This window comes from Vulpes vulpes, chromosome X (genome assembly GCF_048418805.1).
Source record: "Vulpes vulpes isolate BD-2025 chromosome X, VulVul3, whole genome shotgun sequence".
In the NCBI taxonomy this organism is placed as follows: Eukaryota; Metazoa; Chordata; class Mammalia; order Carnivora; family Canidae; genus Vulpes; species Vulpes vulpes.
In genome coordinates, this window is record NC_132796.1 from 61,408,919 (window position 1) to 61,426,736 (window position 17,818).

General features: G+C 37.9%; 1 protein-coding gene across 16 annotated transcripts in view; it reads right to left on the bottom strand.

Annotated features, from left to right (window-relative positions):
* Window positions 1-17,818, bottom strand: part of RPS6KA6 (ribosomal protein S6 kinase A6) — a 216,849-nt gene that overhangs the window by 108,770 nt on the left and 90,261 nt on the right. For 13 of the 16 annotated variants that reach the window (XM_072744751.1, XM_072744749.1, XM_072744756.1 and 10 more), the window contains 2 exons: window positions 1,444-1,525; window positions 691-771 (listed from right to left, as the gene is read on the bottom strand). The exons of the other annotated variants lie outside the window; for them this stretch is intronic. In XM_072744751.1, coding sequence (XP_072600852.1) covers window positions 691-771; window positions 1,444-1,525 — 163 coding nt within the window. The remainder of the gene's footprint in view (window positions 1-690; window positions 772-1,443; window positions 1,526-17,818) is intronic. 16 annotated transcript variants of the gene reach the window in all.

A 17,818-nucleotide genomic window follows, 5' to 3' on the forward strand; every position in this document is an offset into this window, starting at 1 on the left:
TTTAGTATATACCTTAACACATTATTTTTCAAAATTACTTAAGAATAAAATCAATAGCTGCTAGTTTTTTAAATCTTGAAAACTTAAAGTGACATCACAGAATGTGTAAGTGATTTAATTATGTATATACCTTTGAATTATCCAGAAAAGCCAAATTTCACAATCTTACACATGCATTAAATTATCAATGGAGCCATGATTCAAACTCAGAACTGTCTGACTCCAAATTCATGTTCTTGCCATTATATTTACTGCTTCTTACAGGTATTCCTCCTCCCCCAAATATAAGAAAGGATAACTCAAAGGGACTAATATAACTATATGGTACTCTTCAGTAGAGCTAGGAAATAAAATAATATGTTCATTATGAACATGTAAGAGGAACACATCCAAACTTCAGATGTTTTGAATAAATTATCACAGTTTAGGGCCTAAGATCATTAAAGGTATAGCCTATCAGAGTAAAGAAATATTACCAGACAAATAATCAGAAGATACTATCTTATTACCTTAGACAAATTAACCAACAGATTCAGAAAATACAATTCAAAGCAAGATATTCTTATTCTAATTTCAGATAAATATATTTTACATAGTTGAATGTATTAAATAATTTGAAGTATTTATTTTGTTATATTATTGTTTGAAAGGAAATATTCTCTAATTCCATAAATTAAAAAAATTACATACCATAGTGTAATTTAACAATAAATGGATGATTTACTTCCACCAGTATATCCCTTTCCATTTTTGTCCGAACTCTGTCTCGAACTAAAAATTATAGAAGGGCAGAATATATTATTCTATATAAAATTTCAGTAGAGGTCCCATCAATAATTCACCAAACAAAAGTATGAAAATATAACTTTATAAGTGCCTAAATTTGCAATCTATATATTCCTAGACAGTAATTACCATATTCTCAGAAAGTCATCAAATTCAGTTTAGATCTAGATGGATTAAAGTGACATGAATAAGTATTTGGCTAGCATGTATTTATTATGTATCGGTCTTCAATTGTTCAAATGACTTTCTGATAAAAACTGAGCACAGTGTTATTGCTATCACATCCTAGAAGATGGTGTATGTAATTCTATCCAGGTGGTTGTGATTTTTCAGTATACAAAATCAGCACAGGTGAAGAGAAAAAAATATGAATTTTGCAATAAAAGAATATATTAAATATATTAAATATTAAATAAAATGTGTCACTTTTTATATGATTTTTTTTACCAGGGTACAGTGTCATTAAATTAGAGCATATGCCAATATCAAACCTAGAAATATCACTTACAGGTTAGAAAACTGTAACAATTACTAATGTTTAAAGGAAACTGAGTCTACCCAACTTATACAAGCAATACACAGCATGTGTCTTAAAACAAGCTTTATCAAATACTATTTTTTTCAAATTCTATTTTAATAAGCTTTGTAATTTTCTACCTTTTAAAGAAGCTTTTTTTAACACTTTCATTGCATAGAGCTGCCCAGCATCAGGACCAGTCTTCTTTCGAACAAGAAAAACCTAATAGAGGAATTTTTTAAAAAAGTAAAAATCATGTTTCAAGACATTCTTGCTATACACACGTTAGCACATATATATGTCCATGCATTTTCTCTAATTTTATAAGGATATATTTTTCTCTATAAATTACACTCAAGTTTTGCTCATTTTAATTCATTTAGTAAATCATACTATCATACATACATACATACATAGGAAAGAAAAATTTTAAAATAGATGACATGATCATGGACTTTAAAAAGTTTGTGATATATGAGATAAGCAACATAGTGAGAGGCAATTTGATCTAAAGGAACTACTTTCAAGACCCAAGCACCTTAATAAAGACCAAAGAAATGTGATGACTATTAATTTGATAACTTCATTTCTACTGCCTTATTGGTCCATTTTAGAAGTTACCAGGCATTTTGTTTTCTAAGAAGAAAGAACAGAGAAAATGATACCCTTCTGCCAAGCTGAAGAATCAAGATGGCAAACTATCACAATAAACAAATTAAAGGGGAGGGGCAAGATGGCGGAGGAGTAGGGTCTCCAGGTCACTTGTCCTCAACAAATTACCTAGAAAACCATCCAATCATCCTGAAAATCTACGAATTCGGCCTGAGATTTAAAGAGAGACCAGCTGGAACGCTACAGTGAGAAGAGTTCGCGCTTCTATCAAGGTAGGAAGACGGGGAAAAAGAAATAAAGACACAAAAGGCCTCCGAGGGGGAGGGGCCCGCGAGGAGCCGGGCTGAGGCCGGGGCGAGTGTCCCCAGGGCAGGAGAGCCGCGTCCCGGAGGAGCAGGAGCTGCACCAACCTTCCCCGCGGAAAGGCCTCCCGGGGAATTGGAGCAGGATCCCCAGAAAGGCGGGGACGCCCTCGGGCTCCCTGGGACAGTAACAGAGGAACTGCGCCCCGGAGAGTGCGCCGCGCTCCGTAAGGGCTGCAGCGCTCGGCGGGACCCGGAGCAGCTCGGAGGGGCTCGGGCGGCGGCTCCGCGGAGGGGGCTGCGCGGCTCCGGGAACAGCTCGGCGGCAGCGGCTCCGGCGGAGGAAGAAGCTCCGCGGAGGGGGCGGCGCAGCTCCGGGAACAGCTCGGAGGGGCTCGGGCGGCGGCTCCGCGGAGGGGGCTGCGGGGCGGGAGCGCGAATCCAACAGCGCAGGCCCCGGAGCACAGGGCGCCGGGACACAGCCCAGGATCCGGCCTCCCCCGGGACAGGCAGAGGCCGGGAGGGCCCAGGACAGCAAGGACGCTCCTGCCTGGAACTGAGCAGATCAGCGGCCCCGCCCGGGAGCCCCCAGGCCCTGCAGCCGGAGAGACCCGGAGCTACTGCGGGAGCTGACCCCAGGGTCCCAGAGCTGCCCCCGCCACTGTGGCTTCCTCCGGGGGCCTCACGGGGTGAACAACCCCCACCGAGCCCTGCACCAGGCAGGGGCAGAGCAGCTCCCCCAAGTGCTAACACCTGAGAGTCAGCACAGCAGGCCCCTCCCCCAGAAGACCAGCGACACGGACCAGTTCCAAGGGAAGTCAAGGGACTTAAAGTACACAGAATCGGAAGATACTCCCCGTGGTTTTTGCTTTTGGTTTTTTTTGTTTTTGTTTTTGGTTTTTTTTTTGTGGTTTTTTTTTTTATTTGTTTGTTTTGTTTTGTGCTTTTTTTTTTTTTCTTTCTTTCTTCTTGATTTCTGATTGCTTACCCCGCCCCACCCACCCTTTTGTTTCTTTTATCTCCTTTCTTTCTTTTTCTTTCTTTTTCTTCTCTTTTCCCCCCTTTTTTTTCCTCTTTCTCTTTTTTCTTTTTCTCTTTTCTTTCCTTCTCTCTCTTTTTCTCCTTTTCCCAATACAACTTGTTTTTGGCCACTCTGCACTGAGCAAAATGACTAGAAGGAAAACCTCACCTCAAAAAAAAGAATCAGAAACAGCCCACTCTCCCACAGAGTTACAAAATATGGATTACAACTCAATGTCAGAAAGCCAATTCAGAAGCACTATTTTACAGCTACTGGTGGCTCTAGAGAAAACCATAAAGGACTCAAGAGACTTCATGACTGCAGAATTTAGATCCAATCAGGCAGAAATTAAAAATCAATTAAATGAGATGCAATCCAAGCTAGAAGTCCTAACGACGAGGCTTAACGAGGTGGAAGAACGAGTCAGTGACATAGAAGACAAGTTGATGGCAAAGAGGGAAACTGAGGAAAAAAGAGACAAGCAATTAAAAGACCATGAGGATAGATTAAGGGAAATAAATGACAGCCTGAGGAAGAAAAACCTACGTTTAATTGGGGTTCCTGAGGGCGCCGAAAGGGACAGAGGGCCAGAATATGTATTTGAACAAATCCTAGCTGAAAACTTTCCGAATCTGGGAAGGGAAACAGGCATTCAGATCCAGGAAATAGAGAGATCCCCCCCTAAAATCAACAAAAACCGTTCAACACCTCGACATTTAATAGTGAAGCTTGCAAATTCCAAAGATAAGGAGAAAATCCTTAAAGCAGCAAGAGAAAAAAAGTCCCTGACTTTTATGGGGAGGAATATTAGGGTAACAGCAGACCTCTCCACAGAGACCTGGCAGGCCAGAAAAGGCTGGCAGGATATATTCAGGGTCCTAAATGAAAAGAACATGCAACCAAGAATACTTTATCCAGCAAGGCTTTCATTCAAAATGGAAGGAGAGATAAAGAGCTTCCAAGACAGACAGCAACTGAAAGAATATGTAACCTCCAAACCAGCTCTGCAAGAAATTTTAAGGGGGACTCTTAAAATTCCCCTTTAAGAAGAAGTTCAGTGGAACAATCCACAAAAACAAGGACTGAATAGATATGATGACACTAAACTCATATCTATCAGTAGTAACTCTGAACGTGAACGGGCTTAATGACCCCATCAAAAGGCGCAGGGTTTCAGACTGGATAAAAAAGCAGGACCCATCTATTTGCTGTCTACAAGAGACTCATTTTAGACAGAAGGACACCTACAACCTGAAAATAAGAGGTTGGAGAACCATTTACCATTCAAATGGTCCTCAAAAGAAAGCAGGGGTTGCCATCCTTATATCAGATAAATTAAAATTTACCCCAAAGACTATAGTGAGAGATGAAGAGGGACACTATCTCATACTCAAAGGATCTATCCAACAAGAGGACTTAACAATCCTCAATATATATGCCCCGAATGTGGGAGCTGCCAAATATTTAAACCAATTAATAACCAAACTGAAGAAATACCTTGATAATAATACACTTATACTTGGTGACTTCAATCTAGCTCTTTCTACCCTGGATAGGTCTTCTAAGCACAACATCTCCAAAGAAACGAAAGCTTTAAATGATACACTGGACCAGATGGATTTCACAGATATCTACAGAACTTTACATCCAAGCTCAACTGAATACACATTCTTCTCAAGTGCACATGGAACTTTCTCCAGAATAGACCACATACTGGGTCACAAATCGGGTCTGAACCGATACCAAAAGATCGGGATAGTCCCCTGTATATTCTCAGACCATAATGCCTTGAAATTAGAACTTAATCACGACAAGAAGTATGGAAGGACCACAAACACGTGGAGGTTAAGGACCATCCTGCTAAAAGATGAAAAGGTCAACCAGGAAATTAAGGAAGAATTAAAAAGATTCATGGAAACTAATGAGAATGAAGATACAACCATTCAAAATCTTTGGGATGCAGCAAAAGCAGTCCTGAGGGGGAAATACATCGCAATACAAGCATCGATTCAAAAACTGGAAAGATCTCAAATTCAAAAGCTCACCTTACACATAAAGGAACTAGAGAAAAAGCAACAAATAGACCCCACCCCCAGCAGAAGAAGAGAGTTAATTAAAATTCGAGCAGAACTCAATGATATCGAGACCAAAAGAACTGTGGAACAGATCAACAGAACCAGGAGTTGGTTCTTTGAAAGAATTAATAAGATAGATAAACCATTAGCCAACCTTATTAAAAAGAAGAGAGAGAAGACTCAAATTAATAAAATCATGAATGAGAAAGGAGAGATCACTACCAACACCAAGGAAATACAAACGATTTTAAAAACATATTATGAACAGCTGTACGCCAATAAATTAGGAAATCTAGAAGAAATGGACGCATTCCTGGAAAGCCACAAACTACCAAAACTGGAGCAGGAAGAAATAGAAAACCTGAACAGGCCAATAACCAGGGAGGAAATTGAAGCAGTCATCAAAAACCTCCCAAGACACAAGAGTCCAGGGCCAGATGGCTTCCCAGGGGAATTCTATCAAACGTTTAAAGAAGAAATCATACCTATTCTACTAAAGCTGTTTGGAAAGATAGAAAGAGATGGAGTACTTCCAAATTCGTTCTACGAGGCCAGCATCACCTTAATTCCGAAACCAGACAAAGACCCCACCAAAAAGGAGAATTACAGACCAATATCCCTGATGAACATGGATGCAAAAATTCTCAACAAGATACTAGCCAATAGGATCCAACAACACATTAAGAAAATTATTCACCATGACCAAGTAGGATTTATCCCTGGGACACAAGGCTGGTTCAACACTCGTAAAACCATCAATGTGATTCATCATATCAGCAAGAGAAAAACCAAGAACCATATGATCCTCTCATTAGATGCAGAGAAAGCATTTGACAAAATACAGCATCCATTCCTGATCAAAACCCTTCAGAGTGTTGGGATAGAGGGAACTTTCCTCGACATCTTAAAAGCCATCTACGAAAAGCCCACAGCAAATATCATTCTCAATGGGGAAGCACTGGGAGCCTTTCCCCTAAGATCAGGAACAAGACAGGGATGTCCACTCTCACCACTGCTGTTCAACATAGTTCTGGAAGTCCTTGCCTCAGCAATCAGACAACAAAAAGACATTAAAGGCATTCAAATTGGCAAAGAAGAAGTCAAACTCTCCCTCTTCGCCGATGACATGATACTCTACATAGAAAACCCAAAAGCCTCCACCCCAAGATTGCTAGAACTCATACAGCAATTTGGTAGCGTGGCAGGATACAAAATCAATGCCCAGAAATCAATGGCATTTCTATACACTAACAATGAGACTGAAGAAAGAGAAATTAAGGAGTCAATCCCATTTACAATTGCACCCAAAAGCATAAGATACCTAGGAATAAACCTAACCAAAGAGGTAAAAGATCTATACCCTAAAAACTATAGAACACTTCTGAAAGAAATTGAGGAAGACACAAAGAGATGGAAAAATATTCCATGCTCATGGATTGGCAGAATTAATATTGTGAAAATGTCAATGTTACCCAGGGCAATTTACACGTTTAATGCAATCCCTATCAAAATACCATGGACTTTCTTCAGAGAGTTAGAACAAATTATTTTAAGATTTGTGTGGAATCAGAAAAGACCCCGTATAGCCAGGGGAATTTTAAAAAAGAAAACCATAGCTGGGGGCATCACAATGCCAGATTTCAGGTTGTACTACAAAGCTGTGGTCATCAAGACAGTGTGGTACTGGCACAAAAACAGACACATAGATCAATGGAACAGAATAGAGAACCCAGAAATGGACCCTGAAATGTATGGTCATCTAATATTCGATAAAGGAGGAAAGACTATCCATTGGAAGAAAGACAGTCTCTTCAATAAATGGTGCTGGGAAAATTGGACATCCACATGCAGAAGAATGAAACTGGACCACTCTCTTTCACCATACACAAAGATAAACTCAAAATGGATGAGAGATCTAAATGTGAGACAAGAGTCCATCAAAATCCTAGAGGAGAACACAGGCAACACCCTTTTTGAACTTGGCCACAGTAATTTCTTGCAAGATACATCCGCAAAGGCAAAAGAAACAAAAGCAAAAATGAACTATTGGGACTTCATCAAGATAAGAAGCTTTTGCACAGCAAAGGATACAGTCAACAAAACTAAAAGACAACCTACAGAATGGGAGAAGATATTTGCAAATGACGTATCAGATAAAGGGCTAGTTTCCAAAATCTATAAAGAACTTATTAAACTCAACACCAAAGAAACAAACAATCCAATCATGAAATGGGCAAAAGACATGAAGAGAAATCTCACAGAGGAAGACATGGACATGGCCAACAAGCATATGAGAAAATGCTCTGCATCACTTGCCATCAGGGAAATACAAATCAAAACCACAATGAGATACCACCTCACACCAGTGAGAATGGGGAAAATTAACAAGGCAGGAAACAACAAATGTTGGAGAGGATGCGGAGAAAAGGGAACCCTCTTACACTGTTGGTGGGAATGTGAACTGGTGCAGCCACTCTGGAAAACTGTGTGGAGGTTCCTCAAAGAGTTAAAAATAGACCTGCCCTACGACCCAGCAATTGCACTGTTGGGGATTTACCCCAAAGATTCAGATGCAATGAAACGTCGGGACACCTGCACCCCGATGTTTCTATCAGCAATGGCCACAATAGCCAAACTGTGGAAGGAGCCTCGGTGTCCATCGAAAGATGAATGGATAAAGAAGATGTGGTTTATGTATACAATGGAATATTACTCAGCAATTAGAAACGACAAATACCCACCATTTGCTTCAACGTGGATGGAACTGGAGGGTATTATGCTGAGTGAAATAAGTCAGTCGGAGAAGGACAAACAGTGTATGTTCTCATTCATTTGGGGAATATGAATAATAGTGAAAGGGAATATAAAGGAAGGGAGAAGAAATGTTGGGAAATATCAGGAAGGGAGACAGAACATAAAGACTCCTAACTCGGGGAAACGAACTAGGGGTGGTGGAGGGGGAGGAGGGCGGGTGTTGGAGGGGAATGGGTGACGGGCACTGAGGTGGACACTTGACGGGATGAGCACTGGGTGTTTTTCTGTATGTTGGTAAATTGAACACCAATAAAAATTAATTAAAAAAAAAAAGAATCTAAAAAAAAAAAAGAAAAGAATCTAGCTAGCATTGTACCTAATTATAGAGAACATACTGATGGTTACCACAGGGAAAAAGGTGAGTGGAAGGGAGAAATAGGTCATAGGGATGAAGGAGCACACTTGTCTGTTGGGATGGGCACCAGATGTTGTATGGAAGTGTTGGATCACTGTATTGTACACCTGAAACTAACATAACACTGTATGTTAATTAACTGGAATTTAAATAAAAGCAAAAAAAAGTAAAAAAAAAAAAAAAAAAAAACAAATTAAAATTAAAATCTTTAAGATTACTGAGCAAGCTTAATTAAGTATAATACTACTTCATATTTTCAAACTAAGATTATGACTCATTAAAAGCTAATTTTTAAAAGCTTCAGTTGTGAAAATAAATATGAATAGATTAAAATTTAATAAGAGTTATTTATCAGTAAAGGGCTGTTTCATTTTTAAAAACTAGCAAAAGTTATACACTGCTTTGAAATAAATTATATAGAAACTAAAACAAACAAAAGGAGCTGAAACCAGGAGCTGCATTCCTGAAAAAAATTAATAAAATTGATAAACCTCTAGCCAGACTTATCAAAAAGAAAAATGACTGAAATAAATAAAATCACAAATAACAGAAGAGAAATAACATTACAGAGATATAAACAATCATAACAGAATATGATGAAAAACTATGCCAAAAGTTTGGACAACTTGGAGGAAATGAAAAAAATCCTAGAAACATATAGATTACACAAACTGAAACAAGAAGAAATAGAAAATTTGAACAGAACAATTACCAGGAATGAAATTGAATTATTTAAAAAACTGCCAACAACCCAACATCCAGGACCAGATGGCTTTACAGGCAAATTCTAACAAGTCTTTAAAGAAGAGTTAAAATGTATATGTATGCTTTTCAAACTATTCCAAAAAATAGAAAAGAAAGGAAAACTTCCAAATTCATTCTATGAGGAAGCATTACTCTGATACCAAAATCAGATAAAGACACCACTAAAAAGAGAACTACAGGCCAATATTACAAATGAATACAGATGCAAAAATTCTCACTGAACTACTACAAACCTAATCCACAAAAGATAATAATAATAATAAAAAAAAAACAGGAGTTCCTGGCCTGCTCAGGTAGTAGAGCATGTGACCCTTGATTTCAGGGTTGTGAGTTTGGGCCCCACATTTGATAGAGAGATTACTTAAAAATTAACCTAAAATGAAAAAAAAAAATAACTTTTACTACGACCAAGTGGGATTTATTCCTGGATTGCAAGGGTGGTTCAATATTCATAATCAGCATTATATATAGCATTAATTAAAGAAAGGATAAAAAATATGATCATCTCAAGTGATGCAGAGCATTTGATCAAATACAATATCCATTCATAATAAATCCCCAACAAAGTAGGATTAGAAGGAACATACCTCAATATCATAAAACCATATATGAAAAACCCACAGCTAATGTCATCCTCAAAAAGAAATCAAGAAATCAGTCTCATTTACAATTGTATCAAAAACCATAAGATACCTAGAAATAAACATAACCAAAGAGGTTATGAAAACTATGAAACATTGATGAAAGAAACTAAAGAATTGGGAAAAACATTTCATGCTCATGGATAGGGAGAACAAATACTGTTAAAATGTCTATATTACCAAAGGCAATCAAGTTATGTTAGAAATCTGTAATGATCAAGACTGTATGGCACTGAAACAAAAAAAAAAGGACAAATAGATCAATAGAACAGAATAGAAAATCCAGAAATGAATCCACAACTCTATATGATCAATTAATATTCCACAAACCAGGAAAGAATATCCAATGGAAAACGATAGTCTCTTCAACATATGGTGTTGGGAAAATTGGACAGTAGCCTGCAAAAGAATGAAATTGGACCACTTTCTTATACCATATACAAAAATAAATTCAAAATGGATGGAAGAAGGAAATATGAGACCAGAAACCATCAAGATCCTAAAGGAGAACACTGACAGTAACCTCTTTGACATCAGCCATAGCAACTTCTTACTAGATATGTCTTCTGAGGCAAGGGAAGCAAAAGCAAAAATTAACTGTTAAGACTTCATCAACATAAAAAGATTCTGTCTAGCAAAGGAAACAACGAACAAAACAAAAAGGTAACATATAAAAGGGAGGATATTTGCAAATGATATCTGATAAAGGGGCAGTATCCAAATTACATAACCAACTTATAAAAATCAACACCCAAAAAAATAACCTAGTTAACAAATGGGCAGAAGACATGAATAACATTTTTTCAAAGAACATATCTAGATGGCCAAGAGAAACATGAAAAATGCTCAATATCACTCATCATCAGGGAAATATAAATCAATACTACAATGAGACATACTCTCACACCAGTCAGAATGGCTAAAATTAACAACACAGGAAATAACTGTGTTGGCAAGGATTTGGAGAAGGGGGAACTCTCTTACACTGTTGGCGGGAATGCAAACTGGTGCAGTCACTCAGAAACATTATTAAGGAGGTCCATCAAAAAGTTAAAAATAGAACTACCAGTTAAAAGTTAAAAATAGGGGATCCTTGGGTGGCGCAGCGGTTTGGCGCCTGCCTTTGGCCCAGGGCGCGATCCTGGAGACCCAGGATCGAATCCCACATCGGGCTCCTGGTGCATGGAGCCTGCTTCTCCCTCTGCCTATATCTCTGCCTCTCTCTCTCTCTCTGTGACTATCATAAATAAATAAATAATACCTTTAAAAAAATAAAAGTTAAAAATAGAATGATCCAGCAATTGCTGAATTTACTACTGGGTATTTACCTAAAGGATACAAAGTGCTGATTTGAAGTAATACATGTACCCAAATATTTATAGCAGGACTATCAACGATAGCCAAATTATGGAAAGAGCCCAAACATCCATTGACTGATGAATGATAAAGAAGAGGTGGTATACACATACAATGGGTTATTACTCAGCAATAAAACCAAATGGAATCTTGCCATTCACAGCAATGTGAATGAATCTAGAGAGTATTATGCTAAGCAAAATAAGTCAGAGAAAAATAAATACCATATGATTTCACTCAGAGGTGGAATTTAAGAAACAAAACAAATGTACATAGAGGGGAAAATATGAGAGAAAAACCAAGAAACACACTCTTAAATAATAGAGAACAAACTGCTGATTACCAGAGTGGAGGTGGACAGCAGAATAGGTTAAATAAGTGATGGGAACTAAGGAGGGCATTCATTGAGCTAAGCACTGGCTGTTGTATGTAAGTACTGAATTGGTAAATTCTACTCCTGAAAGTAATATCACACTGTATGTTAACTAACAGGAATTTAAATAAAAAGGAAGTAAAAAAAAAACAAAAAGAAACAGAAACAGAATGACCAATTGAATTTCCACTCCAAGAGTATCTAGAGCACCAAGTCCCCTTGGTACCTCAGCTCCATGGATGGCTGCCTTATTTATTCTCACCCCAAAAGAAGCTTGAGGTTTTTCTCTGGAGAGGTCTCTGAACTGCAGGATGCCAAGCACAAGCACAAACACTAATCCTTACCCTAATCTTAACCTTGTCCCTATACCTAACCCTATTCCTTACCAGTAACTACTAAACTCTACCTCTAAACTGAATTCAGACCCTAAACCTAACCTCTGGAGAGGTCTCTGAACTGCAGGACATGAGGGACATAGATTGATTCTAACCCTATCCCTAGCTCTAAACCTAATCCTAACCCTAACACCTAACTGCTAATGACTAACCCCAAACTCTAACTCTAATTCTAAATGGATTGCTGTGAAGAGGTCTCTAAACTGCAGGAAAATAGGCACATTCACTCACCCTGGACCTAACTCTAACCCTAGCCCGAATATTAGCCTTACACTGAACCCTAATCCTTCACCTCAGGAAAAAGAAGATTTGGGGAACACACACACACACACACACACACACACACATACACACATGATGGAACAATACTCAGCCATAAAAATGAAATCTTGCTATTTGCAAAGACACGGATCAAGGTAAAGAGTATTATACTAAGTGAAGACCTAATCCTAACCCAACCACAAACCCTAACCCCCAACCCTAACTATACCCTAGCCTTAACCCTAAACTTACCTCTCTGGAGAGGTCTCTGGTGGAATATATATATACAATTTGATACACAAAATGGAATATTACATAGCCATTAAAAATAATGAAATCTTGCCATTTGCAAGGACATGGATGGAGCTAGAGAGTAGTATTCTAAGCAAAATTAGAGACTCAGACAAAGACAAATACCATATGATTTCAAATATAGGTGGAATTTAAGAAACAACATAAATGATCAAGTGAAAAAAAACAGATAGGCAAACTAAGAAGCAAACTCTTAACTACAGAGAACAAACTGATGGTTACCAGAGGGGAAGTGGGTGGGGGGATGGGTGAAATAGGTTGATGGGAATTAAGGAGTGCACTTGTAATGAGCATCAGGTATTGTAAGGGAGTGATAAATTACTGTATTGTACACCAGAATCTAATATTACACTATATTTTATTTTAACTAACTGGAATCAAAATAAAAACTTAAAAAAAGAAAAAAACAGATTAATTTAATTGCCACAACACACACACGCGCGCGCGCGCACACACATGCTTCAGCTAAACAAATAGCACTAACCCTAAGCACTGGATTCAAAGGTTTCAGATACCCAGTTTCCTTTTTCCTAATCAATATCCACGTGACCAATATAATAACAAGGGAATCAAGTCATTTCATGAATGATGACTCCACATCAAAAAGAACTATTTTTTAAAAGATTTTATATATTTGAGAGAGCAAGTAAGAGAATTCCAGAAACAGAAAGTATAGAGCAGAGGGGAGGAGCAGAGGCAGAAGCCCACTCCTCACTGTGCAGGGAACCCCATTTGAGGCTCGATCCCAGGACCTAGGATCATGACCTATGACAAAGGCAGATGCCACTCAGGTGCCCAAGGAGAACCATTTTTATCAGTCTCTTGAAGGAAAGCAGTTCTCAATCCATTTGGTCTCAGGAATCCTTTACAATCTTAAAAATTAGTGAAAACTCCAAAGTGTTTTTTTTTTATGTGGGTCCTATCTATTGATACTTACCATATTAGAAATTAAAACAGAGAAAAACAACTTTGTATTGATTCATTAAGAAATAATAAACTTATTACATGTGAGCATAAATATTTTTATAAAGGTAACTATAATTTCCAAAGCAAAAAAAAATTGAGGAATGACATTAATAAATGTTTTTGCAAATCTCTAATATCTGACTTAACAGAAAAGAATCAGATTTTTGTATCTGATTCTACATTCAATCTGTTGTAAATAAGTTGTTGCTTGAAGTACAGAAAGAAAATCAGGCCTCACACAGACATGTATGTAGAAAAGGGAGGAGTATAATAGCTTTTTCATATAATTGTGCTTATTCTTCTTTGATATGTCACAACAACTTAGAAAGTGGCAGTTTCTTAAAATTTAGGTACAACAATCTGAAACCATATCAATTAACTGTCCATATTCTATTACATAATAATCCATTGGTCTACCTTACACTTTTAATGGAGATTGTACTAGTATCTGATTTGATAATACCATGTGTTGGTCATCTCAAAAATATTGCTTTACTGAGATATGCAAATCTTTCAAATGTTGAACAGCAGTGATTTCATCAGAAAAATTTTAGTATTAAGATGTCAAGTTCATAGCATCAAATAAAAATTTTCCAAAACTAATTTTTTGCTTCACAGCCCAAAGTTTATCACCAACAAAGATGCTGCCAGTTGTTTTCCATAATACAAGAGGATCATTTCCATTCTTGTGGAAACATGTACCAAAAATATGAAGTTTAAGTAATCATAGTTTGTCAATCATTCTTTCAAGTAAAAATGGTGTTCTATGGAAAAAGTGGCGAGTTTAGTTTACAACTCAAAAATCAAACAACTGCTCTGCCTTAATGGTATGCAACATCTGGTATACAGTTAAAGTGCTTTATCTATACTTCTCATTTCATCACACAATGGTAAACTGAAGTGCACTCAAGGGTTGAGATTTGAGAAGTTTAATAACATTTCATCATCATGGGATGCCTGGGTGGCTCAGCGGTTGAGCATCTGTCTTTGGCTCAGGGTGTGATCCCGGGGTTCTGGGATCAAGTTCCACATCAGGCTCCCTGTGAGAAGTCTGCTTCTCCCTCTGCCTATGTCTCTGCCTCTCCCACTGTCTCTCATGAATAAATAAATAAAATATTTTAAAAAATAATAGCACATCATCAAAGACCTTCTGAAGTAAAACTCGCATTTTTTAAACTGCCAAGTATTTAGCAGTGAATACAATGACTACTGACATAATTTGTAGTCACTGCTGCAGTTGTGCCAGGGTGCCAGAAGTTTTAGAACAGTATCTTAGAATCATAAAATAATTTTGACCTTGAGGACCCCCTGAACATGTCTTATGGATGCCCAGGAATGGACAGACTATACACTGAGAACCACTGTTCTAAAGCACAGCCCTTAGTAGGGATGGAAAGAATGGAATATAGAGGGCAAAAAGAAGCAAAGAAACAAGAAAAAATGGTGCAGACTTTCAGGAAGACACTTGCACAAAGTAGTCACTTTTTCCCTAGCTCTTCTAACACTCTACTAGTATCCTAATATGGCATCTAATAGAAGCCATCATTTATAGTCTAAAGAAATAATTATTTGTCAATCAACTGATTTGTTCTTTTCAGATCTTAGATGGACTAAACTATCATATGAAAATGTCTTCTCACTCTGCTCTCTTCCAATGGTCAACTAGAGAAGTTGCATGGCTTCAAACTACTATATCTAGGACAACCTGGGTGGCACAGCGGTTTAGCACCACCTTTGGCTCAGGGCGTGAACCTGGAGACCCAGGATCGAGTCGCATGTCAGGCTCACTGCAAGGAGCCTGCTTCTCCCACTGCCTGTGTATCTGCCTGTCTCTGTGTCTCTGTTTCTCATGAATAAATAAATAAAAACTAAAAAAACCTACTGTAGCTAAAAACATATTTAGCATGATCAAAGAGGTTTCCTTTCAGTCACATTAATCCAATTCTTGGAAACAGTTCAGAGAAGAAATGGGTGAGTGAGTTACTCCAACATACCTCTTTGGGTCGTATGGACTTTTATATTTTCCATTAAAAAACTACTCAGTATCTGTTAAAGAGAACTAAAAGATGAGCCAGCTTTAATACTGATTGAAGAGAAAAAAAAGTCTAATAAATTCTAAGGTGTAAACATATATTTTGAAAAGTATGCCAATAATTATATAAGAAGGCAAGGGTTTAATATTTTCAAAAACCCATTTTTGGGGCAGCTTGATGGCTCAACCAGTTGACCATCTGACTTTTTAAAAAATGTTTTTAAAGATTTTATTTATTAGTTTGAGAGAGACAGCATGAGATGGGGGGTAGGAACAGAGAGAGAGAAGCAGACTCCCTGATGAGCAGGGAGCCAGACATGGAGCTTGATCCCAGGAACCTGAGATTATGATCTGAATTGAAGGCAGATGCTTAACATATTGAGCCACCCAGGAGCCCAAAGCACCTGACTTTTGATTTCAGCTCAGATCATGATCTCATGGGTGGGGAGATCAAGTCCAGTATTTGGCTCTGCACTCAAGGAGTTTGCTTGAGATTCTCTCCCACTGCCCCTCCCCCCACTTGCACACACGTGTGCTCTCAGATAAAAATTAAATCTTTTTAAAATTCATTTTAAGTCATATACTTTACTATCATGTAAGTAAAGAAAATTTATAATCCATGAATTTTAAAATGTATGCTTTGCAAAAATATTACTTGGCGTGTGAAATAAAGGAAAGGTATTCTGACAATTTCAGACATGTTTTCATGTATTTATTTGCATTTTAAAATGAGTAATATAAGTTGTTTTGTACACTAAATTTCAATCCATACATTAGTGATCATTAATAGCATCATATTTGGTGTCCAGTACAGACATGATAATACAAATTTCTTTAAAGTACAATCTTACAAATGGTTTTAGTAGTGTTTTTCCCCTATTAAATATCTTACAAAGATATCTAGTTGCAATGTTTTACATAGCCCAAAATTCCATTTATTGCATTTTAACAATGGAACTTTTACAGACAACTAAATAACACCACAGCTCAAAGTTTGTTCGATTATCTCCCGTGCTTCTCTGATTCACAGGCTTGGCCAAATTACTGCATAGGTTCAGCATATAACAAGCCACATCTACCCAATGCCCATGTAAATGATGTAATACTGACAAGCAAGTAGGTTAACAACCTAGGGGAAAAAATAAGCGAACTCCTTAATATTTCTTTGGTTGATAAAATATATGAAGATCAATACTTTGTATTTTAGTATTACAAATTTTTATTGTTTTTTATTTTTTTAAAGAACTTTATATTTTTAATTTCTTTTATTGGAGTTCAATTTACCAACATATAGCATAACACCCAGTGCTCATCCCAGCAAGTGTCCGCCTCAATGCCCATCACTGAGTCACTCCAAGCCCCGACCCAACCACCTCCTTTGCCACTACCCATTGTTTGTTTCCCAGAAATGAACGAGTTAGGTATCTCCCATGTTTTGTCACCCTCACTGACAGTTTCACACATTTTCTGTCCTTTCCCTTTATTCTCTTTCACTAATTTTTATATTCCCCAAATGAATGAAACCATGTAACGTTTGTCCTTTACCGACTGCATTATTGCACTCAACATAAGACCCTCCAGTTCCATCCACGTCAAAGGAAATGGTAGGTATTTGTCGTTTCTAATGGCTGAATAATATTCAATTGTATACATAGACCACATCTTCTTTTTCTATTCATCTTTTTTTTTTTTTTTAAATTTTATTTATTTATGATAGGCACACAGTGAGAGAGAGAGAAGCAGAGACACAGGCAGAGGGAGAAGCGGGCTCCATGCACTGGGAGCCCAACGTGGGATTCGATCCCGGGTCTCCAGGATCGCGCCCCGGGCCAAAGGCAGGCGCCAAACCGCTGCGCCACCCAGGGATCCCTTCTATTCATCTTTTGATGAACACTGAGGATCCCTCCACAATTTGGCTATTGTGGACATTACTTCTATAAACATTGGGGTGCAGGTGTTGCAGCGTTTCACTACATCAGTATCTTTGGGGTAAATACTCAGCAGTGCAATTTCTGGATTGTAGGGCAAATCTATTTTTACCTTTGAGGAACCAACACACAGTTTTCCAGAGTGGCTGCACCAGTTCACATTCCCACCAACAGTGCAAGAGGGTTCCCCTTTCTCCACATCCTCTCGAACATTTGTTGTTTCCTGTCTTCTTAATTTCACCATTCTCACTGGTGTGAGGTGGTATCTGATTGTGGTTTTGATTTGTGTTTCTATGATAGCCAGTGA